The sequence below is a fragment of the Schistocerca piceifrons genome, chromosome 2, assembly GCF_021461385.2.
Source record: "Schistocerca piceifrons isolate TAMUIC-IGC-003096 chromosome 2, iqSchPice1.1, whole genome shotgun sequence".
Lineage (NCBI taxonomy): Eukaryota > Metazoa > Arthropoda > Insecta > Orthoptera > Acrididae > Schistocerca > Schistocerca piceifrons.
In genome coordinates, this window is record NC_060139.1 from 607,558,703 (window position 1) to 607,583,754 (window position 25,052).

General features: G+C 42.0%; 1 protein-coding gene across 1 annotated transcript in view; it reads right to left on the reverse strand.

Moving 5' to 3' along the window:
• Positions 1-25,052, reverse strand: part of LOC124775104 (esterase FE4-like) — a 383,368-nt gene that overhangs the window by 134,328 nt on the left and 223,988 nt on the right. Inside the window, exon 4 of the mRNA XM_047249928.1 lies at positions 9,196-9,352. Coding sequence (XP_047105884.1) covers positions 9,196-9,352 — 157 coding nt within the window. The remainder of the gene's footprint in view (positions 1-9,195; positions 9,353-25,052) is intronic.

A 25,052-nucleotide genomic window follows, 5' to 3' on the forward strand; every position in this document is an offset into this window, starting at 1 on the left:
GGCAGAACATTCAAAATTAGATTGCAAGAACATCTCCTCAATAGATGGGGACAGGAAAAACTGAACTCTGCCTTTGCCCAGTACCTTAAAGCCAGTGGTCATAGTCCTCTGAAAGTACAAAATTTTGTGCAAAAGGGTAAGAAGTTAAACATTTTGGAAGAAATTGAAATATTTAGGCATATGGAGGACAAAGATTTGTCCCTCCTTAACGACCAAATATTTGGCGCTAATCAGGCCTTTTTAGTAGTTATAAAATAGGTGTTATTAATGTAAACCTGGGGCTCTCGTAATTCTGCCTAAATATGAGTCCTGTTCCTCGCAGGCCTTATGTCGTCTTGTTAGCCAAGCCATTAGGGGTTTTTGACTCAAATATGATACTTGCGAGTTTGTCGCTTTAAATGTCGACGTATTTTACACCTTTTATGTATCTATAAAAAGGAAATGGGAAAAAGTTCGCCCGCATTGCGTCCGTCTTCCACATTGGTGTGTATCTTTTAAGCGTAATAATTTTACTTGTATTTTATAAAAAGAGTTGTCTTGTTAGGTAGAAGTTCTAGGTCCAAATGATGTAGTATTGCGTGTCATAAGAGGGGCCTCTTCATCTGAAATTACGGTCCTGTGTTTTTTAATGTTCTCGTTCTAGTGATATAAGATACATAAAATCTGTTCAGGTACTGCATCTGTATGTTGTATTACACACCCTGTTTTCCTTTTTTAAATTTACCGCCTTCATTTGTATTTTACTTCGTCAAAATTCTTAGGATAAGTTATTGCACAGGTGTTGCTCCTATTAATCTTATTAATGTTTTATGTACGTTACATTTATAAGTTTTAGTGGCTATGTACCAGTTTACGATCTCTCATTCTTACCGGCAGCTGTGTGGTAGCGCCGCCTATTGAGGTGATTCTGTATTAGGTGTCAGTATTAGCACACGACGCTGTGGTGCATTATGCTTGCTACTTGAGCCCCATCTTATTCTATTACTCGCTCCTGTGAACGGGAATGCGTTATGCAGGTCTTGGAGTCACTCATGTCCATCTAGCCAGGTAAGGCCTTATCGTAAGGCTTCGGCAATGTGATTGCATTTCTGAGTGTCCGATAACTGGTGAATTCTCTTATCTGTTTTTACTGGTTTATATTTCTAGTTTTTGCTGAGTTAAGGCGATGTTTGCCTGTTGAATTCGACGATGCACTTTGGCTACAGTGTTTAAAGGACCCTTCAAAGAAATGCCAAATTAAGGTATTTGCTCTTTCAGTATTTGATCTGTTTGTACATGCTTTTAAAGAGTATCCAAGTCTCCACAACGCGATCTCGATTCTTAAATAGATGCATTTGTTCTCTGTTTTCTATGTAGATCAACCTGAAGATGCCTAAATAAGGTGAAACGCGTAGTTGAAAACTAAAAAACTAAAATTGCAACCAAGACTGGTTTTAACCATTGCTGTTAAGCACTGGTTTGCTGTATGCCACAGATGGATTGAAAGAATTTCTAATATAATGTAATATTTCTGAGTAATATAATTTCAAGTGTCAGATGTTTCTGAAAAGCCAAAATTAACTTGGAATATAATTCACAGAAAAAATCTGTGTTAATAATTCACAACAATCAGTACCGCCTCCGTGTCTAGTCATGTTTTTCAAAGACATTGGATTTTTCTTAAATGTTTTCATTTATCTGACAAAAGAATTTCATGTGCATTTCAAAGTATTACGGTCAGCATCGCACGCCTTTAGCTAGCATACTTTATTGTTTTCAAGAGAGACCAGAGTATATCGCGTTCCTCCATTGCTGCTTTAGAGGTAAGATTATTCAGTTTATTTGATATGTGCGCACGGACCAAAGTTATCAATTTTGAACCGGGCCAGAGGATTTAGTGCCTAAGGGGCTGAATGTTTTTTGCAGTGACTGTATTTCTTTATTGGTTCTGAGAGTTGCATTGCCCAATCAGTTCGTATGAAGTTTTGCTAACAATAACACAGAGTAAGCGCGCCACTTGAAGTTACAAGATGCTACACGATAATTCGAGTTTTATATCCAGTCCTCAGTAACGCATTTATTCAAAGAATTTTTATTTAGAGAACGTTACAGTGGTAAGAAGCACACACTTATCAAAACGTTGGGGTGGGGGTGAAAAAGCAGTGTAGCCCATGACGCACAAATACCCGTACTTTATGCGTCCAGAATTTGAGAGTGAGAATATTTAGTGACTTGTGACAAACGTTACACATAATTTCAAATATTAACGAAACTTTTTCTCGCTGACAATCCCAACAAAATGATGAAAGGTAGAAAGTTTATTGCTTACTACATTTTCGCTGTTCAAGCAGTAGAAGCCCATATGAAGCATGACGTTTTATTTCTTTACTACTACCTATATTCGTTACAAATTTTGATGAAAGTATTCATATATACCATTGAAAATACGAGCAAAATTAGGTCATTGTACACATATAGTCCAGGTGACATGACGCCATAAACACTGAGATCCGTGAAAAACTGCCGCATCGTGCATGATGTTTTAATTTACTACTTATTTACTACTAACTATATTCCCAACACATTTCTCAGACTGTATCCAAATACACTGGTAAATGTATCTGCAAAATTATATCATTGTATGATACATAGTTCAGAAGATACGACGTCATAAAGATAGAGCTATGTGAAAATGAATCTTCATGCTGAAATTCGCTAGGGATACAGGTGAAATATGTATACAAATGCGTGTGAAGTATGTTAAATATATGTGACATATATTTGAGATGTGTGTACATGTGCAAAGCGACTGGTAAAAAACTCATTATAAACCAGGAAAGATTTCAACTAAATTTGGTACACACATTAGTTATGATATGGTAAGTAGTACTGTAGGGTAAGAAACACCAGCCACCCATTTGGGTGGAGGTGAAGTGGAGAGAGAAAGGAGCAATAGGAGATGGACATACAGAGAAGGTGAAGGAGGATACAGACACAGGAATGGGGGAGGAGGAAATAGAGAGAGAGAGATGGGGGAGGGCAATGGACAAATAGAGGGGAGAGGAAGATTTAGACGGCGAAAGGAAAGAGGAGAAGAGGGACAGGGTGGAGAAAATAGAGGGGCAGAGAAGGGAGAGGAGTAAATGGACAGAGAAAGGGAAGAGGAGGGGATGGACAGCCAGAGGGGGAGGAGGAGATGGATAAGGAGTGGTGGAAAGATGGACAGAGACAGGGGTAGAAGGAGATGGACAGAGACAGGGAGGAGGACCAGGAGATGGAATTGGAAGGGTGAGGAGGAGGTGGACAAAGGGGCAAGGAGCAAATGGACAGAGGAGGGAGGAGCAGTTGGACAGAGAAAAGAGGGGGGTGCATATGCACAGAGAGAGAGGGCTTGGTGAAGACAGACAGTGAGAAGTACAGGAGGAGCAGGACAGAGAGACTAGCAGGAGAAGGCGGGAGGATGGAGGAGATGAACAGAGAGAGGGGTAGTTGGAGATGTACAAAGGGGCAGGGGAAAGAAGATGGACACAGAGAATGGGAAGGAGGTGGTGGACAGAGAGGGGTAAAGAGAAGACTGGAACAGACACATACCTTGGCAACACCAGGTAATCAGCTTGTTGTCTATAAAATTAAAACCGGTACTATGCCACTAGCAATCAGTTCTCAGTAGATTTAACAGATCTTGTTTAGGCCTACAAGTAGCATAGTAATAGTTGTACTTTAACGTATGTAAATGTGTGTAATCAAAAAGTCCATGGGATTCGGTATCTGTAACCATCTGAATGATTTAGAATGCAATATCGCGGAGTACAGCGTGGTTCTGATGATCTTTTGTGACTTAGTCCCACATCAGTGCAGGGTAGGCATGGTTATTTACGGATCTGGTATGGTTAAATTAAGGGGTGGTTAGTCGCCCTTACTGTCGGCAACGTCACTACCTGGCAGAGAATACGTGTACCCCAACTGTCTGTGTGTATTCTTATTCATGTGAAAGTGAGCGAAAGTTTTCTAAATTTTTGTAAATAGTGGAACTGAGGCGCGAGTAGTGTGATGTAGGAAACCGGCTAAAAATCACATCCAGGCTGGCCAGAACACCGACCCCCGTCGTTAATCTTCTGGGTGAATTAGATTCGGGGCTGGTACTCCTCTTCGTCCCCGAAGGGGTGGCTTAATAGACATGCCTATCCGGGAGGCACATTTTGATGATACAGTGTAGTAATTGCAAATCGGATTGTGCACAATGAAGAGAGAGAGAGAGAGAGAGAGAGAGAGAGAGAGAATTCAAGTAGCACTCTGTGTAAACAGTATGTCAGATAGTTAAATATTGTTCCAATGGACCACAGCATCGCTCTCTGCTTACAGAATTTTATTAGTATTTGACACACTTAGAAAGTATTAGTTTTATGCGAAGACATCAGTTTGACACGCCAAAGACCGCTTCAGCTTTATGTAAATATTTATTTATGATACAGCTAGTCCCATGGCGTTAGAGCTACATCTTCAGGGATACATTTTTATATCACAATTCAGTTCAACCAATAACCAGTCGATGACCCAACACTCTTTGTCCTTCTTGTCCTTCTTACAGAAGGTCTCGAGTACAGGGCAGAGCAGGGTATAGGTACAGCGGATGTATACAGGGTGTTACAAAAAGGTACGGCCAAACTTTCAGGAAACATTCCTCACACACAAAGAGAGAAAATATGTTATGTGGACATGTGTCCGGAAACTCTTACTTTCCATGTTAAAGCTCATTTTATTACATCTCTTCAAATCACATTAATCATGGAATGGAAACACACAGCAACAGAACGTACCAGCGTGACTTCAAACACTTTGTTACAGGAAATGTTCAAAATGTCCTCCGTTAGCGAAGATACATGCATCCTCCCTCCGTCGCATGGAATCCCTGATGCGCTGATGCAGACCTGGAGAATGGCGTATTGTATCACAGCCGTCCACAATACGAGCACGAAGAGTCTCTACATTTGGTACCTGGGTTGCGTAGACAAGAGCTTTCAAATGCCCCCATAAATGAAAGTCAAGAGGGTTGAGGTCAGGAGAGCGTGGAGGGCATGGAATTGGTCCGCCTCTACCAATCCATCGGTCACCGAATCTGTTGTTGAGAAGCGTACGAACACTTCGACTGAAATCTGCAGGAGCTCCATCGTGCATGAACCACATGTTGTGTCGTACTTGTAAAGGCACATGTTCTAGCAGCACAGGTAGAGTATTCCGTATGAAATCATGGCGGTGAATCGAGGAAGTACAGTACATACTGACGAAACTAAAATGAGCTCTAGCATGGAAATTTAGCGTTTCCGGACACATGCCCACATAACATCTTTTCTTTATTTGTGTGTGAAGAATGTTTCCTGAAAGTTTGGCCGTACCTTTTTGTAACACCCTGTATGTAATAAATCCTAGCCTTTTCCAACTGCAGTTGCTAGCCATTGTAACAGAACTAAAACCGCAGAAGCTACAATAGCAACCTTTCCCCCACTCCATTCCGGTCAACAGACAGACAAAGCCACTATTAGTCTACCTCTACCGTTTCTCATTTTTCAAAACGTCCCAAGATGCTAAAAATTAGGTTTCTACTTTATCTGACTATTTACTGAGGAGGATAACAAGATAGATGGGAAGACAAAACAGTGGAAAGCAAACAAGCATGTCACTGAAGGAAATACTGGGAGAGCTCAGGAAGAAGAACGTTGTATTGAGGTAGGAAACCTTTTGTAAGAAATGCTTATTTACTGCGTGTGGCGCACACCGTATAACGACAACGTAGCTCATACTAATTGTTCAACGTGATGACCGCCAGTCTTGTTGCCTGCATGACAACGGCCCATGAAGTTCTGCCAACTTTCTCAAAGATCCCTGCTGTCTGCTCTACCAGGAGACAGGCAGCGTGGACTTTACCAAGTAGGTCTTCATCCGTTTCTACTTCTGTTTCATACACTGTCTTGATGTACTCCCAAAGGAAAAAGTCCTAAGGTGTGAGATCCGGCGATGGCCATGGGGCAGGATCTCTCCCTCCAATTCAGTGATGAGGGTACGTGTCGTTCAGACGATCGCGGACAGTAACATCAAAGTGGGCTGGTGCACCGTCGTGTTGAAACCACATCCTTTTGCGGACAACAACGGGTGCAGTCTTCAAGAACTGTGACCTCTCGCAGGAAAATCAGCTAACGTGGACCAGTCAAATGTCGCTTTAAACAGTTACTATGAGCTAAATTGTTGTTGTGCGGTAAGTCCATAACACAATTAATATGCATATCCGACCACTGGTTCCTTATACCAATATAATCCCACTATCACCTGTTTCAATTTGACACAGAAGATTTGAGACATCCTGTATACAGATTGTCTCTCCTAAGCGCCGTTATGCCCATTTTGTCTAGTGTCTCGACAGATATTTGCAGTTCCATTCTTTCCATATGTAACTGGAGTCAGGTCAAACAAATACTGCTCATCACATGTTTCATGCAACTTGCAGTGTCAGCAGTCACAGCTTATTTCCCGTTACAAACAAAAACGTCTCGATTGCCGTAGTTTACGAGCCCATTCGGTAAAGCGGTCCCAAGTTAGTCTAGTGCGATACTCGGTTTAGAGATATATGTATTAATAGGGACAATAAAAAATAGTAAAACCTTTGCTCGCCACCACTTCGTTGGCCGACTTAATGCCGTCTCGTGTGAGGCCATGCAGCAGCGCTACTCAGTCGCTACAGGAGTACTGGTTAGTCTTAGTGTTTTAGTGTCCTTATTAATACATATCGCTGAACAGAATATCGTGCTAGACTAACTTAGCTCGCTGTATCGAATGGGCATGTGAAATTCCACCTCTGGAATAATTTCGTTTGTAACTGGAAACAAATCGAGGATTTCCGTTGGCACTGGGCGTCGAATGAAACTTGTGAAGAACAATATTTGTTTGAGACGACTCCATCTATACAGCGCAAAAGCTAAATTGCAAATATCTGCCGTAAAGCTAGAGAAAATGCTCCAGGCGACTCTTAGGAGAGACATCCTGTTTACAATATGTGTTCAGAAACAGTCTGAAAAGCTTTTAAGGGTTCTGCAGGGTAGGTTGCGGTGAGAAATAATTGTTTAGAAAAAAAAAAATTCGGTAGGTTGCGCCGTCTCCGAATAAATTAGCGCTGAAGTTAGGCAATAAGGCCGTTGCGCGTGCAAATTCATGTGGTCTGCCTGACACAGTTAGTGTCAGTTGTTCTCACGGCGTAGATGAAAGCGCACGACATTGCTCGGATTCTACATCTACATCTACGTGATTACTCTTCAGTTCACAACTAAGTGCCTGGCAGAGGGTTCAATGCACCACCTTCAAGCTGTCTCTCTACCGTTCCGCCGGCTAGTGTCGCCGAGCTGTTCTAGGCGCAACAGTCTGGAACCGAGCGACCGCTACGGTCGCAGGTTCGAATCCTGCCTCGGGCATGGATGTTTGTGATGTCCTTAGGTTAGTTAGATTTAAGTAGTTCTAAGTTCTAGTGGACTGATGACCTCAGCAATTAAGTCCTATAGTGCTCAGAGCCATTTTTTTTCTACCGTTCCACTCTCGAACGACACGCGGGAGAAACGAGCACTTAAATTTTTCTGTGTGAGCCCTGCTTTCTCTTATTTTATCGTGATGGTCATTTCTCCCTATGTAGGTGGGTCCAACAAAATGTTTTCCCGATCGGAGGAGAAAACTGGCGAATGAAATTTCATGAGAAGATCCCGTTGCAACGAAACACGCCTTTGTTTTAATTATTGCCACTCCAATTCACGTATCATGTCTGTGATACTATCTCTCCTACTACACTGCCCTTCTTTGTACTTTTTCGATGTTCAAATGGTTCAAATGGCTCTGAGCACTATGGGACTCAACTGCTGAGGTCATTAGTCCCCTAGAACTTAGAACTAGTTAAACGTAACTAACCTAAGGACATCACAAACATCTATGCCCGAGGCAGGATTCGAACCTGCGACCGTAGCGGTCTTGCGGTTCCAGACTGCAGCGCCTTTAACCGCACGGCCACTTCGGCCGGCTTTTCGATGTCGTCCGTCAGTCCCACCTGATGCGGACCCCACACCGCACATCAATACTCCAGAATAGGGCGGACAAGCGTGGTGTAAGCAGTCTCTTTAGTAGACCTGTTGCACCTTCTAACTGTTCTGCCAATGAATCGAAGTCTTTGGTTTGCTCTATTCACAGTTTTATCTATGTGATCGTTCCAATTTAGGTTATTTGTAGTTGTAATTCCTAAGTATATAGTTGAATTTACAGCCTTCAGATTTGTGTGGCTTATCGCGTAATCGAAATTTAGTTGATTTCTTTTAGTACTCATGTGAATAACTTCACACTTTTCTTTATTCAGGGTCAATTGCCACTTTTTACACCATACATATATCTATATGATTTTGCAAGTCGTTTTGATCATCTGATGATTTTAAAGGCGGTAAATGACAGCATCATCTGCAAACAATCTAAGACGGCTACTCAGATTGTCTCCTATGTCGTTAATACAGATCAGGAACAATAGAGGGCCTATAACACTTACTTGGGGAACGCCGGATATTACTTCTGTTTTACTCGATGACTTTCCGTCTATTAGTACGAACTGTGACCTTTCTAACAGGAAATCACGAATCCAGTCGCACAACTGAGGTGATACTCCGTAGGCACGCAGTTTTGTTAGAAGACGCTTGTGAGGAACTGTATCGAAAGCCTTCTGGAAATCTAAAAATATGGAATCAATTTGACATCCCCTGTCAATAGCACTTATTATTTCATGGGTATAAAGAGCTAGAAGTGTTTCATAAGAACGATATTTTCTGAAACCGTGCTGACTATTGTCAGTCCTTACTACCGTCCCATGTCCAGTTTTTGTATCGCTTTCTTGGTCAGTTTTGGGAAAGCCGCTTGGATTTGCTTGTGCAACAGCTTGATGGGCTAACTTCAGCGCTAATTAACTCGGAAGCGGCGCAACAAGCCGAATTTTTTCTTAACAATTATTTCTCGGCGCAACCTACGCTGTAGGACCAGTACAAGGTTTTCGGTATACTTCTGACCAACATGCATAAAATAAAATGACATATTTTCAAAATTTGCAAATTGCAGAGTACTACTTATACAAGACCCCCTTACTGCTCGGGAAGTAGAGGAACACTTGTTAGGAGAGGAAAATTGTTTCCTCTTTGACGTGTGACTCACCGAGCACGCCGAGGCGGTAGTTGAGCGTGACGAGGACGACGGCGGCGTGCATGAGCACGTCGGGCCCGTAGCAGTCGGCGCTGCCGCTGCCCCAGACGAAGCCGCCGCCGTGCAGCCACACCATCACCGCCAGCCGCCCGCCGTCCCCCGGCACCCGCTGCCGAGAACGCACACACACTCAACGAGCGCTCCACAATACGCCCTCAAAACTGTGGCAGTACACGTCCCAATCATGTCATAATGTTGCGACACCAGAAGAATGCAGCGAATGCAGGAGGCCTTGCGAGACTTCCAAATAAAAGTTACCCTTTACGTCATTGCTTCCGAGGATATGACAGCGCCATTGGCTGTGAAAGCTATGCAGTTCAGGCACTCATCGCAGAGTCGTAACGAGCACCCACATCGAATCTTCAAGCGACGTCCCTTGGCGCAGTAGGAAGTGCTTTGCTGCCGCTTAGTTGATTGCTAACCTTTGGCACTACTATAAATGTGCTAGATGGCAGGTGGGAAAGATTCAGCTAACTGTAGCGAGCGAAGTGGCGCAGTGGTTAGCACAATGAATTCGAATTCGGGAGGACGACTATTCAAAGCCGCGTCCTGTCATCCTGATTTAGGCTTTCCGTGATTTTCCTAAATCGCTTCAGGCAGATGCCGAGATGGTTGGTTTGAAAGGGCATGGCCGACTTCCTTCCCCATCTTTCCCTAATCTGATGGGACCGATGACGTCCAATGGCTCTGAGCACTATGGGACTTGACATCTATGGTCATCAGTCCCCTAGAAATTAGAACTACTTAAACCTAACTAACCTAAGGACAACACACAACACCCAGTCATCACGAGGCAGAGAAAATCCCTGACCCCGCCGGGAATCGAACCCGGGAACCCGGGCGTGGGAAGCGAGAACGCTACCGCACGACCACGAGCTGCGGACCCGATGACGTCACTGTTTGGTGCCGTCCTTCAAATCAACCAACCAATCAACTAACTGTTTGGGATGCCAAGACACTTTTCCACTGAGTGAGAGTGGAAAACTGAATAAAATTGTGGTGTCGCCCAAAGATTGCGGTGCGTCGCCAACGCACATCGATACCAATGACATTCGCAATGACTCTCTTCAATCCGCAACGACGAATGGGAGAGGCTGAAGAAGACATGCCTCTCTTTCACCACTGCAGAGTCCTCGCATGGAGGTCAGTTTAGAGCACTCTACCCCAGTTCGTGACCTCAGCTGAAGCAGTCATTATCATCCAGTAAGACTAGAGTTATACAAGTAACAGATGTAGATGTACTTTTGTAAATACTGAACATTGTTCTTCAGGAGAAGAGTTTGTGATTGTATGCATCAAGGGATACTTTAATAGTCAATGTCAGTTGTAAATTAGCAAGCACTCCTGTCGCAAAGGACTGTATCAAGTTAAGTAAATGTAGACATAAAGGAATTAAAAACATTAGCTGCCATTAGGCACAGATTTATATCAATAGAGCAAGTTGAAAATTTCTACCAGAGTGGGATTCGAACCTGAGTTTGCTGCTTAGTAGGCAGATGCACTGACCGCTACGCCATCCAGACAGGGTGGTCCCCAGAACCGCTGGGACTGTACCAGCAGACCTACCGTCAGACCCAAATTGTCGACTTATACCGCACACTACTGATGTAGCGCCCCTGTTTATTTGCATCATTACTTGTGGCATCTCGCCTATATGCTTTACAGTTTGACCTTGGTGTGCATCTGCACTGAAGGGATCATTGGTCATCTTCACCTTAATTTTATGTGGTGTCTGTTCTTTTGCACATGTCAGAAAGAACAGACACCAATTTGATCCTAAAGCACTATAAATCAACACACAAAGGAATTAAAAACATTAGCTGCCAGTGGACATTAATTTATATCAGTGGGACAACTTGAAAATCTGATAATGAGCAATTGCACTGCGTCAGTAGTTTGTGGTGTAGGTTGACAAGAGGCATGCTGGGGTAGTCCCAAAGACTGTGTTGACCACTGTGTTGTGTGGTGTAGCGGTCAGCGCATCTTCCTCGTAAGCAGAAGACCTGGGTTCGAAAGCCGATCGAGCACAAAGTTTCAACTTGCCCCATTGACATAAATCAATGTCCACTGGCAGCTAATGTCTCTCATTCCTTCGTGTTTTCATTCATAGTGGCCGCAGGATCAAAATAGTGTCTGTTCTTTCGGAAATGTCCAGAAGAACGGACACCACTTATAACTAAGGCGAAGAAGAACGGGCACCACATATAGATTTAAGGAATTGTATTATGCATTCATGTAATAAAGTGAACTAGTATTTCGTATCTTGGCCGGCCGAAGTAGCCGAGCGGTTCTAGACACTTCAGTCTGGAACCGCGCGACCGCTACGGTCGCAGGTTCAAATCCTGCCTCGGGCATGGATGTGTGTGATCTCCTTAGGTTAGTTAGGTTTAAGTAGTTCTAAGTTCTAGGGGACTGATGACCTCAGAAGTTAAGTCCCATAGTGCTCAGAGCCATTTGAACCATTTGAACCATTTCGTATCTTGTATTTCCAGTGAGTCATCTCCCAGAGCTATCAAAGACCCACAGTAATGGAAGTTTTCGTCTGGTCATAACAAAAATCATTTATAATGGCGCAACAACTTATATCATACGAGTATGAGAGGCCCACAAACAAATTTTACAGTACTTTTCCACACAATATAAATACAGGGCGTTGCAGGAGGAGTGGTCAATATTCAGGGATAAGGTAGGAACTTGGTTCAAGAATCATGAAAGAAGGTTGTATACATGGAAGAATCCTGGAGATATTAGAAGGTATCAGATAGATTATATAATGGTAAGACAGAGATTTAGGAACCAGGTTTTAAATTGTAAGACATTTCCAGGGGCAGATGTGGACTTTGACCACAATCTATTAGTTATGAACTGTAGATTAAAACTGAAGAAACAGCAAAAAGATGGGAGTTTAAGGAGATGGGACCTGGATAAACTAACTAAACCAGAGGTTGTACAAAGTTTCAGGGAGAGCATAAGGGAACAATTTACAGGAATGGGGGAAAGAAATACAGTAGAGGAAGAATGGGTAGCTCTGAGAGGTGAAGTAGTGAAGGTAGCAGAGGATCAAGTAGGTAAAAAGACGAGGGCTAGTAGAAATCCTTGGGTAACAAAAGAAATATTGAATTTAATTGATGAAAGGAGAAAATATAAAAACGCAGTAAATGAAGCAGGCAAAAGGGAATACAAACGTCTCAAAAATGAGATCGACAGGAAGTGCAAAAGGGCTAAGTAGGGATGGCTAGAGGACAAATGTAAGGATGTAGAGGGATATCTCACTAGGGGTAAGATAGATACTGCCTACAGGAAAATTACAGAGACCTTTGGAGAAAAGAGAACCACTTGTATGAATATCAAGAACTCAGATGGAAACCCAGTTCTAAGCAAAGAAGGGAAAGCAGAGAGGTGGAAGGAGTATATAGAGGGTCTATACAAGGGCGATGTACTTGAGGATAATATTATGGAGATGGAAGAGGATGTAGATGAAGATGAAATGGGAGATACGATACTGCGTGAAGAGTTTGACAGAGCACTGAAAGATCTGAGTCGAAACAAGGCCCCGGGAGTAGACAACATTCCTTTAGAACTACTGACAGCCTTGGGAGAGCCAGTCCTGACAAAACTCTACCATCTGGTGAGCAAGATGTATGAGACAGGCGAAATACCCTCAGACTTCAAGAAGAATATAATTATTCCAATCCCAAAGAAAGCAGGTGTTGAAAGATGTGAAAATTACCGAACTATCAGTTTAATAAGTCACGGCTGCAAAATACTAACGCGAATTCTTTACAGACGAATGGAAAAACTGGTAGAAGCCGACCTCGGCGAAGATCAGTTTGGATTCCGTAGAAATGTTGGAACACGTGAGGCAATACTGACCCTACGACTTATCTTAGAAAATAGATTAAGGAAAGGCAAACCTACATTTCTAGCATTTGTAGACTTAGAGAAAGTTTTTGACAATGTTGACTGGAATACTCTCTTTCAAATTCTAAAGGTGGCAGGGATAAAATACAGGGAGCGAAAGGCTATCCACAATTTGTACAGAAACCAGATGGCAGTTATAAAAACGTTGAGGTTCGCCTATGACATTGTAATTCTGTCAGACACAGCAAAGGACTTGGAAGAGCAGTTGAACGGAATGGACAGTGTCTTGAAAGGAGGATATAAGATGAACATCAACAAAAGCAAAACGAGGGTAATGGAATGTAGTGAAATTAAGTCGGGTGATGCTGAGGGAATTAGATTAGGAAATGAGATACTTAGAGTAGTAAAGGAGTTTTGCTATTTGGGGAGCAAAATAACTGATGATGGTCGAAGCAGAGAGGATATAAAATGTAGACTGGCAATGGCAAGGAAAGCGTTTCTGAAGAAGAGAAATTTGTTAACATCGAGTATAGATTTAGGTGTCAGGAAGTCGTTTCTGAAAGTATTTGTATGGAGTGTAGCCATGTATGGAAGTGAAACATGGACGATAAATAGTTCGGACAAGAATAGAATAGAAGCTTTCGAAATGTGGTGCTACAGAAGAATGCTGAAGATTAGATGGGTAGATGACATAACTAATGAGGAGGAATTGAACAGAATTGGGGAGAAGAGGAGTTTGTGGCACAACTTGATAAGAAGAAGGGACATGTTCTGAGGCATCAAGGGATCACAAATTTAGCATTGGAGGGCAGCGTGGATAGTAAAAATCGTAGAGGGAGACCAAGAGATGAATACACTAAGCAGATTCAGAAGGATGTAGGTTGTAGTAACTACTGGGAGATGAAGAATTTTGCACAGGATAGAGTAGCATGGAGAGCTGCATCAAACCAGTATCAGGACTGAAGACAACAACAACAACAACAACAACAACTAGGTAGGAACGCTCATGCCCCACTCAGAATGTTTTCCGAGATAGAACAAATTTTTGATATTCATTTGTTTTTGCGCTAACGGCGTGCACGTACTGTGTGTGGCTTACCCTAATTGCTAGATTGTTCGTTTTAGTACAGTTAACTGATCACCGAGATCGCCAGACCTTACGCCATTAGATTTGCGTTTATGGGGCTGGATGAAGCCTGAGGGGTACAAGAGAAATGTGATTACGCGAGATGAACTGCTTGGTCGCATCGTGAACGCTGCTGCCCTCATTAGATAACGTGCTGAGGCAATCAGACAAGTAATACATATTCTGCCAAGAGCGCGAAAAAGCGCTGGAAGTGAAGGTGGGATATTCGAGAGTTAATTGTGAACTGTACAACAGGTGTAATGTGACGTGCGCGATAATATTAGAGGTGAATATGTTAAAAATACGTATTGTTCAATTGATACTCCGTAAAATGTGTGATGTTGGCTGACAGTTGCACGTGTGTAAGCCTGACAATGTATTGAAAAATACAGAAAATAAATAACAATGTACATGAAATGCATTCTGTCTCGAAAGCCGTTCCGAGTTCCGAATAGGCCACGTATCCACACGAAGTTTCTTTCTTCGAGGGATCGTTCCTGTCATACCTCTGAATTGCTCATGCAGTTACAGGGGACCTACATTTTAACCCGGAATCCTAATGACGGTGAAAGACGTAGTTGTGACATTAACAATCACTGTTAGCGGCGATAGAAGTGATAAGCGAGGGATAAAAATCCCAGAACTGACCGGTGATCGAATCCATATCTATTCACACCGCACTCGACGACTGGTGTTTCGGTTGACGAATTTTTTCATGTTGGACGCACCACTATTTAAAGTAAAATCTCGGTAAATTTTGTGTATTAAAAATCGTGTGCATGGTGGGTTCCGAAAATGCATACGGACAAATAGGAAGGAATGTAAAGCGAACGAGCGTCCTCTGAACGATATTGACAACATGGAAATTATTTGTTTTCTCACATTATTGCAGGTGACGAGATGTCGATATCCATGAATCAACGCCCGATTTAAACGACTGTCAGTGCAATGGAGCCGTTCACGTTCGTCAGAACCGAAAAAATGGTCTCCTCCCTTGAGTCGATAAATAATAGACATGGTTTTCTGGGACGAAAAGGGAATTGTTTTTTTCGCTTGCATAGAATGTGTGTCAACAGTTACAGCTGAAATTTATTGCGAATAACTCACCAGGCTCAGACGAGCCATGCAAAGCCGGGATAGTACTCCACCAAGACATTTTAAACTGATAGTTACGTAACATTGACGCTTATCAGAAAGTGCCTTCTACGGAATAGGAGTTATTAAATTTCTCTTGATGTCAGAGGGTATTTCACCTGTCTCATATATCTTATATGTCACTTGGAATAGTTTTGCCATGATATGCTCTCTCAAAGATACAAATAATTCTGAGTGAATGCCGTCTACTTCAGGAGCCTTGTCTCGACGAATACCGTAGAGATTGATTTTATTCCTAGCATAAAAGCTACGTCATCACAGTAACTGTGGACGCCTGCCGCAATTTGATTGGAAGCAGTACTCTGTCAAATTCTTCTCGCAGTATCATATCTCTCATGTCATCTTCATCTACTTCCTCTCCCCTCTCTACAATATTTTCTTCAAGTTTATTTCCCCTGTATGGCCCTTCTTTACCTTCTTTGCTTGTTTATTATCTGTTCTACACAAGTTGCTTTACTTACCGTATAGACGGCCACTTTCTTTCCCTCATCTACATCAGACTCTGCAAGCCACCTAATGGTGTGCGGCGGAGGGTACTTTCGGTACCACTATCCGATCCCTACAACCTTGTTCCACTCGCGAATAGTGAGTGGGAAGAACGATTGTCGGTAAGCCTCTGTACTGGCTCTAATTTCTCGAATTTTCTCCTCGTGGTCAATACGCGAGATGTATGTTGGGGGAAGTAATATGTTGTCCGACTCCTCATGAAAGTGCTGTCCGGAAGTTTCAGTAGTAAATCTCTCCGTGAATCATAACGCCTCTCTTGTAACGCTCTCTCGCCAGCTACACGATCCCGTGAAGAAACGTGCCGCTCTTCGTTGGATCTTCTCTATCTCCTCTATCAGTCTTATCTAATAGGGATCCCAGATAGATAAACAGTAGTCAAGAATTGGGCAAACAAGCGCCTTATAAGCCACTTCTTTCTTGGATGAGTACATTTCCTTTAGATTCTTCCGATGAATCTGAGTCTGGTGTCTGCTTTTCCCACTATCTGTTTTATGTGGTCATTCCACTTATGGTCGCTCTGGATATTTACGTCTAGATATTTTACGGCAGACGCTGTCTCCAGCTGTTTGTCATCAGTAGTGTAGCTGTGCAGTAGCGGATTTCTCTTCCTATGAATGAGCAACGTGGAACATTTATTTACGTTCAGGGTCAACAGCCGGAGCCTGCACCATTCATCAATTCTCTGCAGGTCGTTCTGCAAATTCTTGCTATCTTCTGGCGTTGCTACATTGGTGTAGACAACTGCATCATCTGCGAATAGCCTTAAAGAGCATCCGACGCTTTCTACCAGATCATTTATATATATTGTAAACAGCAACGGTCCTATCACACTTCCCTGTGGTACTCTGTATATTACCTTTATATCTGTCAATTTTGTTCCGTTAAGAGCGACGTGTTGAGTTCTATCTGCAAGAAAGTCTTGAATCCAATCGTATGTCTGCTCCGATACTCCATAAGCTCGCATTTTTTTTTCATTAAACGGCAATGCGGGACGGTGTCAAATCCCTTACTGAAATCAAGGAACACGGCATCAATCTGAGCACTATTGACCAGTGCGCTGTGGATCTCATGGAGGAACAGAACGAGCTGAGTTTCGCAGGATCTCTGTTTGCGGTATCCATGTTGATTTTTATACAAGAGACGTTCATTTTCCAAAAACGTCATAGTTCTTGAGCATAAAACATGTTCCATAATTCTACAACAGATTGACGTCAACGATGTAGGTCTATAATTGTGTGGCTCTGTTTCACGGCCTTTCTTAAAAACGGGAACTATCAGCGCTTTTTCCGGTCGTTAGGTACCTTCCGTTTCTCAAGCGATCTACGACAAATTACTGCTAGAAGTGGAGCAAGTTCTTTCACATACTCATTATAGAATCTTTTAGGTATCTCATCTGGTCCTGACGCCTTTCCACTACTAAGCGATTGTAGCTACTTTTCAATTCTGCGATCTGTTATCTCAGTATCTGCCATTTCGACGTTCGTACGACGGCTGAAAGGAGGGACAGTGCTACGATTTTCCGCTTTGAAACAACATCGGGAGACGGAATTCAGTGTTTCGGCCTTCTCTTTGTTATCTTCCGTTTCGGTACCGGTGTGGTCGCTGAGAGAATGAATAGTTATATGATTTTGAACCACTTACTGATTTTACATATGACTAAAATATCTCAGAGTTTTTACTCAGGTCGGTTGACAACGTGTTACTTTCAAAATCATTGAACGCTTCTCTCATTGCTCTCCTTACGCTCATTTTCGCTTCGTCCAGCTTTTGTTTGTCAGCTAGGTTTTTACTTCTCTTGAATCTGAGATGAAGTGCTCTTTGTTTACGCAGCGCTTTTCTAACACGGCTGTTAAACTATGGTGAATCTTTCCATCCCTTAAAACCTTACTCGGAACATACTTGTCGAGGGCATATTGAACGATGTCTTTGATTTTTTTTCCATTTGTCCTCCACATCTTCGTCCTCATAACCGAATATTTGATGCTGACTGCTGATATATTCTGAAATTTGTATCCTGTGACCCTGGCTGAGCAAATATATCTTCCTACCTTTCTTAACATTCCTCGTAGGACCCGTCGTCATAGAATCTGTCACAGCCTTATGATCACTGATACCTTCCTCTGCGTTAACTGTTTCGACAAGTTCAGGTCTGTTTGTTGCCTGGAGGTCTAAGACGTTACCCTCACGAGTTGGTTCTCTAACTATCTGCTCAAGGTACTCGTAATTTTCAGACAAGACATCCAGAACAATGCCACACGAATCCCTGTCTCTGGCACCAGTTTTGATGGCATAACAATCCCAATCCATACCTGGTAAGTTGGAGTCACCCCCTATTACAACGGTATGATCAAGAAAATTACTAATGATATGCTGCAAGTTCTGTATGAAGCGCTCTACAACTACAGATCTTGAGCCAGGCGATCTAAAAAAGAATCGAGCACCATTTTTGAATGTTATTTGATACTCAATTTCACCCAGATTAATTCGCATTCGGAATCCGTGATAACCTCGCTAGATTTTATGTAATTTGTTACTGTAATAAACACGCCGCCACCATTGGCAACTAACCTATCCTTACGATAAACATTGCAATCAGAAATTAAGATTTCCTTATCATTGACGTCTGATTTCAACCAGCTTTCTGTTCCCAATGCTGTCTGTGCATTGTAACTTTCAGTAAGCGATACTAACTCTGGGATCTTCCCTTGGATGTTCCTGCGGTTTGCTAAAATAATATTTTCTATCTCTGATCTGCGAGTACCAAGATTCTCTGAGGTCAATGTGGCGATTTAACAGGCAAATCGTCTTTGATCCCAAGGGAGGGGTTCTCTAACCTAGAAAAGGCCCATGGGCACGCCACACGTACTCCGCTACCCCAGTAGCCGCTTCCTGCGTGTAGTGCACGCCTGACCTATTAAGGTTAACCCTACAATTCTGCACCAGATAGCAGAGGTCGAGAAACTCGCATCCGACACCGTCGCAGTCTTCTGAGCCTCTGATTTAACCTTCCATTCTGCTCCAAACCAGAGGAACGCGATCAACCCTTGGTACGATGCTACAAATAGCTTACCCTGCACTCCGCGTGCGTTGCTAGTTGCCTTCACCAAAACAGCCAGCCGAGGAGCCGAGGATGGCCTCTGAACCCAAGCGGCAGGCGTCATTCGTGCTGACATGTGCCTCTACCTGTAGCTGGTTGCACCTAGTGAGCTCGATAGCCACCGGTAGTGCCTCCTCCACATCGTGGATGAGACCTCTAGGCAAACACACTGCTCACTGCACACAGCCCACTGGAATTCTTTCCCACCTCGCCCCCTATCTCCCTGAGGGCTCCATCACCCGCTGATATTGGAGATCCTAATGACAAGCATACCAACCCTCTGTACTTATCGGACTGGGCAGGGAAATCGACTGCTGGCTCAACAGGAGAGACATCCCGTGCTGGCTGAGAGATATCGTCAACACTGGGTAGCTCCTCGTACCTGTTGCTAAGACGTAGGAAGCCAGCCGCACGGGTTGCTCCCTGTTCTGCCTTCCGCCCAGTGACGCGCGAATCCACCACTGTCTGCCACGCACTCTGGAGTGAGGACGGGCTTGTAAATGTTGCGTATCAGAAGCCGCAGCGACGTCCGCGTCACCAGGGGATTCCAGTGGCATCAATGAAGTCGCAGGTCTCGTCACTGGCGCCTCGATGTCACCGCAACTTCGAGCATTAGCTAGAAGCTTGTCGACGGTAGCCAACGCACCTTCCTACTGCTACGGACAGCAGCCAACTCTCCTTGTCCGCTAACAACCAAAGAGAATAAAGTAACACTGAAAGTTGCTGCGCAGATTTCTCTGAGACCGCAAGCTACTAAACAGAAATTTCTCTACTGAAATTGGTGTAATTACATATACGTGTTTTTACAACCTTTCATTCGTAATCTAGCCCATTCCTGGTTTGTCATTTTGCATTTTGCACTAGCCTGATTTTTAAATTTCTGCATGTCCATCTTTTTAGCGATGGTTCTGGGACTCGGCTGTTCGGTAGAAGATGTCAAATTAAAGGCCTTTCGGCTGCCAATTTTCAGACATATTTCATTGGACAATCAGTTTCAGTGTTTTACTACGCCATCTTCAAGTCTCTGACCGACGTTTGGAATAATCTACCTGGCTTGATCAAATCAGGGGCCACCAATACTGGTATTAATAGATATTTGTTGCAGTGACCCCTTCAGTCATCACCTGCGGACTCAGATGGTTGAAGTGGTCACTGCGACAAATATCTACTAATACCAGTATTGCTGCCCCCTGTTTTGATCACAAGCCAGGTAGATTATTCCTACACGTCGGTCAGGGGCCTGCAGATGGCGTAGTGAAACGCTGAAACTGGTTGCCCGATAAAGTAAGGTTGAAAATTGACGGCTGAAAGGCGTTTAATTTGATATCTTCTGATTTTTAAATGTTTGTGTTTCTTTTTGGCTGCTTCATTTGCAGCATTTTTATATTTTCTCCTTTCATCTATTAATTTCTGTTCTTTGTGTCTTTTCCAACGATTTCTACTCGGCCTTGTGTTTTTACCTATTTGATCCTTCGCTGCCTTCAATATTTTATCTCTCAAATCTATCCATTTGTCCCTGTTGTATTCTTTGTCCCTAATTCAGCCAATCGTGTCGTAATCCTCCTTTTGAAACTCTCAACAAACTCTGATTCTTTCAAATTATACACTGTGCAGTTCTTTAATTTCCTACCTTCCTGCTATTTACATAAACGTGCAATACTGCGGTGGTGTTGGATTCGTCTCTAACTTGCCTACAATAATGTGTGCATTGTGCTTTTCATAGTACCTCATCTTCATTCCTAATTTCTACTTACACTGATCAGCCAGAACATTATGATCATTAGATTAGATTAGATTAGATTAATACTAGTTCCATGGATCATGAATACGATATTTCGTAATGATGTGGAACGAGTCGAATTTTCCAATACATGACATAATTAGGTTAATTTAACAACATAATTAAGTTAATATAACAACTTTATTTTTTTGTGTTTTTTGTTTTTCTTTATTTTTTTTATTTATTTTTTCTTAATTTATATCTAAAAATTCCTCTATGGAGTAGAAGGAGTTGTCATTCAGAAATTCTTTTAATTTCTTCTTAAATACTTGTTGGTTATCTGTCAGACTTTTGATACTATTTGGTAAGTGACCAAAGACTTTAGTGCCAGTATAATTCACCCCCTTCTGTGCCAAAATTAGATTTCATCTTGAATAGTGAAGATCGTCCTTTCTCCTAGTATTGTAGTTATGCACACTGCTATTACTTTTGAATTGGGTTTGGTTGTTAATAACAAATTTCATAAGAGAGTATATATACTGAGAAGCTACTGTGAATATCCCTAGATCCTTAAATAAATGTCTGCAGGATGATCTTCGGTGGACTCCAGCTATTATTCTGATTACACGCTTTTGTGCAATAAATACTTTATTCCTCAGTGATGAATTACCCCAAAATATGATGCCATATGAAAGCAATGAGTAAAAATAGGCGTAGTAAGCTAATTTACTAAGATGTTTATCACCAAAATTTGCAATGACCCTTATTGCATAAGTAGCTGAACTCAAACGTTTCAGCAGATCATCAATGTGTTTCTTCCAATTTAATCTCTCATCAATGGACATACCTAAAAATTTGGAATATTCTACCTTAGCTATATGCTTCTGATTAAGGTCTATATTTATTAATGGCGTCATACCATTCACTGTACGGAACTGTATGTACTGTGTCTTATCAAAATTCAGTGAGAGTCCGTTTACAAGGAATCACTTAGTAATTTTCTGAAAGACAGTATTGACAATTTCATCAGTTAATTCTTGTTTGTCAGGTGTGATTACTATACTTGTATCATCAGCAAAGAGAACTAACTTTGCCTCTTCATGAATATAGAATGGCAAGTCATTAATATATAATAAGAACAACAAAGGACCCAAGACTGACCCTTGTGGAACCCCATTCTTGATAGTTCCCCAGTGTGAGGAATGTGCTGATCTTTGCATGTTACGAGAACTACTTATTTCAAGTTTCTGGACTCTTCCAGTTAGGTATGAATTAAACCATTTGTGCACTGTCCCACTCATGCCACAATACTTGAGCTTGTCTAGCAGAATTTCATGATTTACACAATCAAAAGCCTTTGAGAGATCACAAAAAATCCCAATGGGTGGTGTTTGGTTATTCAGATCATTCAAAATTTGACTGGTGAAAGCATATATGGCATTTTCTGTTGAAAAACCTTTCTGGAAACCAAACTGACATTTTGTTAGTACTTCATTTTTACAGATATGTGAAGCTACTCTTGAATACATTACTTTCTCAAAAATTTTGGATAAAGCTGTTAGAAGGGAGATTGGACAGTAATTGTTGACATCAGATCTATCCCCCTTTTTATGCAAAGGTATAACAATAGCATATTTCAGTCTATCAGTGAAAATGCCCTGTTACAGAGAGCTATTACACAGGTGGCTGAGAATCTTACTTATCTGTTGAGAACAAGCTTTTAGTATTTTGCTGGAAATGCCATCAATTCCATGTGAGTTTTTGCTTTTAAGCAAGTTTATTATTTTCCTAATTTCAGAAGGAGAAGTGGGTGAGATTTCAATTGTATCAAATTGCATAGGTATGGCCTCTTCCATTAACAGCCTAGCATCTTCTAATGAACACCTGGATCCTACTATATCCACAACATTTAGAAAATGATTATTAAAAATATTTTCAACTTCTGACTTTTTGTTCGTAAAGTTTTCATTCAATTTGATGGTAATACTGCCTTCCTCTGCTCTTGGTTGACCTGTTTCTCTTTTAATAATATTCCAAATTGTTTTAATTTTATTATCAGAGTTGCTGATTTCAGACATGATACACATACTCCTGGATTTTTTAATAACTTTTCTTAATATAACACAGTAGTTTTTATAATTTTTGATAGTTTCTGGGTCACTACTCTTTCTTGCTGTCAGATACATTTCCCTTTTCCGGTTACAAGATATTTTTATACCCTTAGTAAGCCATGGTTTGTTACAAGGTTTCTTACAAGTATATTTAACTATTTTCTTGGGGAAGCAGTTTTCAAATGCATTTACAAAAATGTCATGAAATAAATTATATTTTAAATTAGCATCAGGTTCACAGTACACCTCATCCCAGTCTAACTGCTGTAGGCTTTCCCTGAAATTTGTAATTGTTAAATCGTTGACTGAACGTACTACTTTAGAGGACTGTTTAGTATTGCTGAATGGAGCTATGTCATATATTGTAACTAGCTGTGCACCATGATCAGAAAGACCATTCTCAACAGGCTGAGCATTTATCTGGTTAAACTTATCTTGGTCTATAAAGAAGTTATCTATCAGTGAGCTGCTATCCTTTACCACCCGAGTAGGAAAATCAATAACAGGTATCAAATTGAAAGAACCGAGTAATACTTCAAGGTCGTTTTTCCTATTACCCTCTTTCAGAGAATCTACATTGAAGTCCCCACAAATAATAATTTGCTTCCCCCTGTCTGACAGATAGCACAACAAGGAGTCCAAATTTTTCAGAAATAGATGAAAATTTCCTGATGGGGACCTATATACAGTTACAATTATAAATGTGCCTTTATTTAATTTAAGCTCACAGGCACATGCTTCTATATGTTTCTCTACACAAAACTTTTTCGTTTCTATACTTTTTGCACAATGATAACTTTTGACATATATGGCAACTCCTCCTTTCTCCATATTTTCTCTCATTACATGTGCAGAGAGCTTATAACCACTTACATTTACCTTATCCATATCAGTAACAATGTGATGCTCAGACAGGCATAGTATATCTATTTCATTCTCAGCTTCTAAATCTTCTAAACAAACCAGAAGCTCATCTACTTTATTCTTTAAACTCCCAATATTTTGATGAAATATACTTACATTATTTTTAATTATACTTTTATGAGAACCTTTCCTTATTCTAACATTTGCAGTACTCTCCTGTCTGAGTTTCTCATTGTGCTTAGGCCTAGTTCCTATACCAGTGGTCACATGGTGTTCAGAGAGGCAGATTATGTCAACTGGGTTGGGTGACTTTAATTCATCAATGCAATTACCTAGGACTGAGATACAACTTGGTGGAGATAAAATTTCTGGTGATTGGTGAAAATTTATAATTGATAGCTGTGATTGGTGATCCAATGTGCTAGAATTGTGCTGTTTAATTTCTTTCCTAAACTGAAGATTTGTTTCAATCCTGACCTCTCGTAGAACTTGACATCTACATAGTACCCGGTATTTCCACCTTCGGCACGGATAAGAGCGGCGACGCATCGTGCATGGAAGCAATGAGGCTTTGATATGCCGCTGGAGGGAGCTGTCACCACATCCGCACACACAAGCCACCTAATTCCCGTTAATTCCGGGGAGGAGGCGATGTGCTCTGACGCCACGTTCAATCACATTCTAGATGTGTTCGATCGGCTTCAGATCTGGCGAGTTGGGGGCTGGGGGCAGCATATCAATTTGAAATCGCCTCTGTGTTCCCCAAAGCACTCCATCACACTCCTGATCTTGTGACATGGCGCATTATATTGTTTAAAAACTCCATTGCCGTCGGGAAATACGATCGTCTTGAAAGGGTGTATGTGGTCTGCAAACTGTACGATACTCCTTAGCCCTCATGTATATTGCACAGGACTCATGGATGTGCACGTGAATGTTCCACAGAGCGTAATGGAGCCATCGCCAGCTTGTCCCATAGTACAAGTGTCAAGGAGCTGTTCTCCCGGAAGACGACGGATTCGCGCCCTCCCATCGGCAGGATGATGAAGGTATCGGGGTTGATCAGACCATGCAACGCTCTGCTACCGCGCCAGCGTCCAGTGCCGATAGTCACGTGCCCATTTCAGTCATAGTTGCCGATGTCGTGGTGTTAAGATTGGCAAATGCGTGAGTCCCCGGCTGCGGAGGCCCATCGTTAGGAGTGTTCGGTGCAGTGTATGTTCAGACATGAACATTCAAGTTTGATGTTAGTTCCGCCACAGATCGCCGCCTATCCTGTTTTACCAGTCAGACCAGCCTACGACGTCCACGCAACCCCACGACGTTTGGACGTGGTTTCATCTTCGTGCCGCCACTTGATGAAGACAC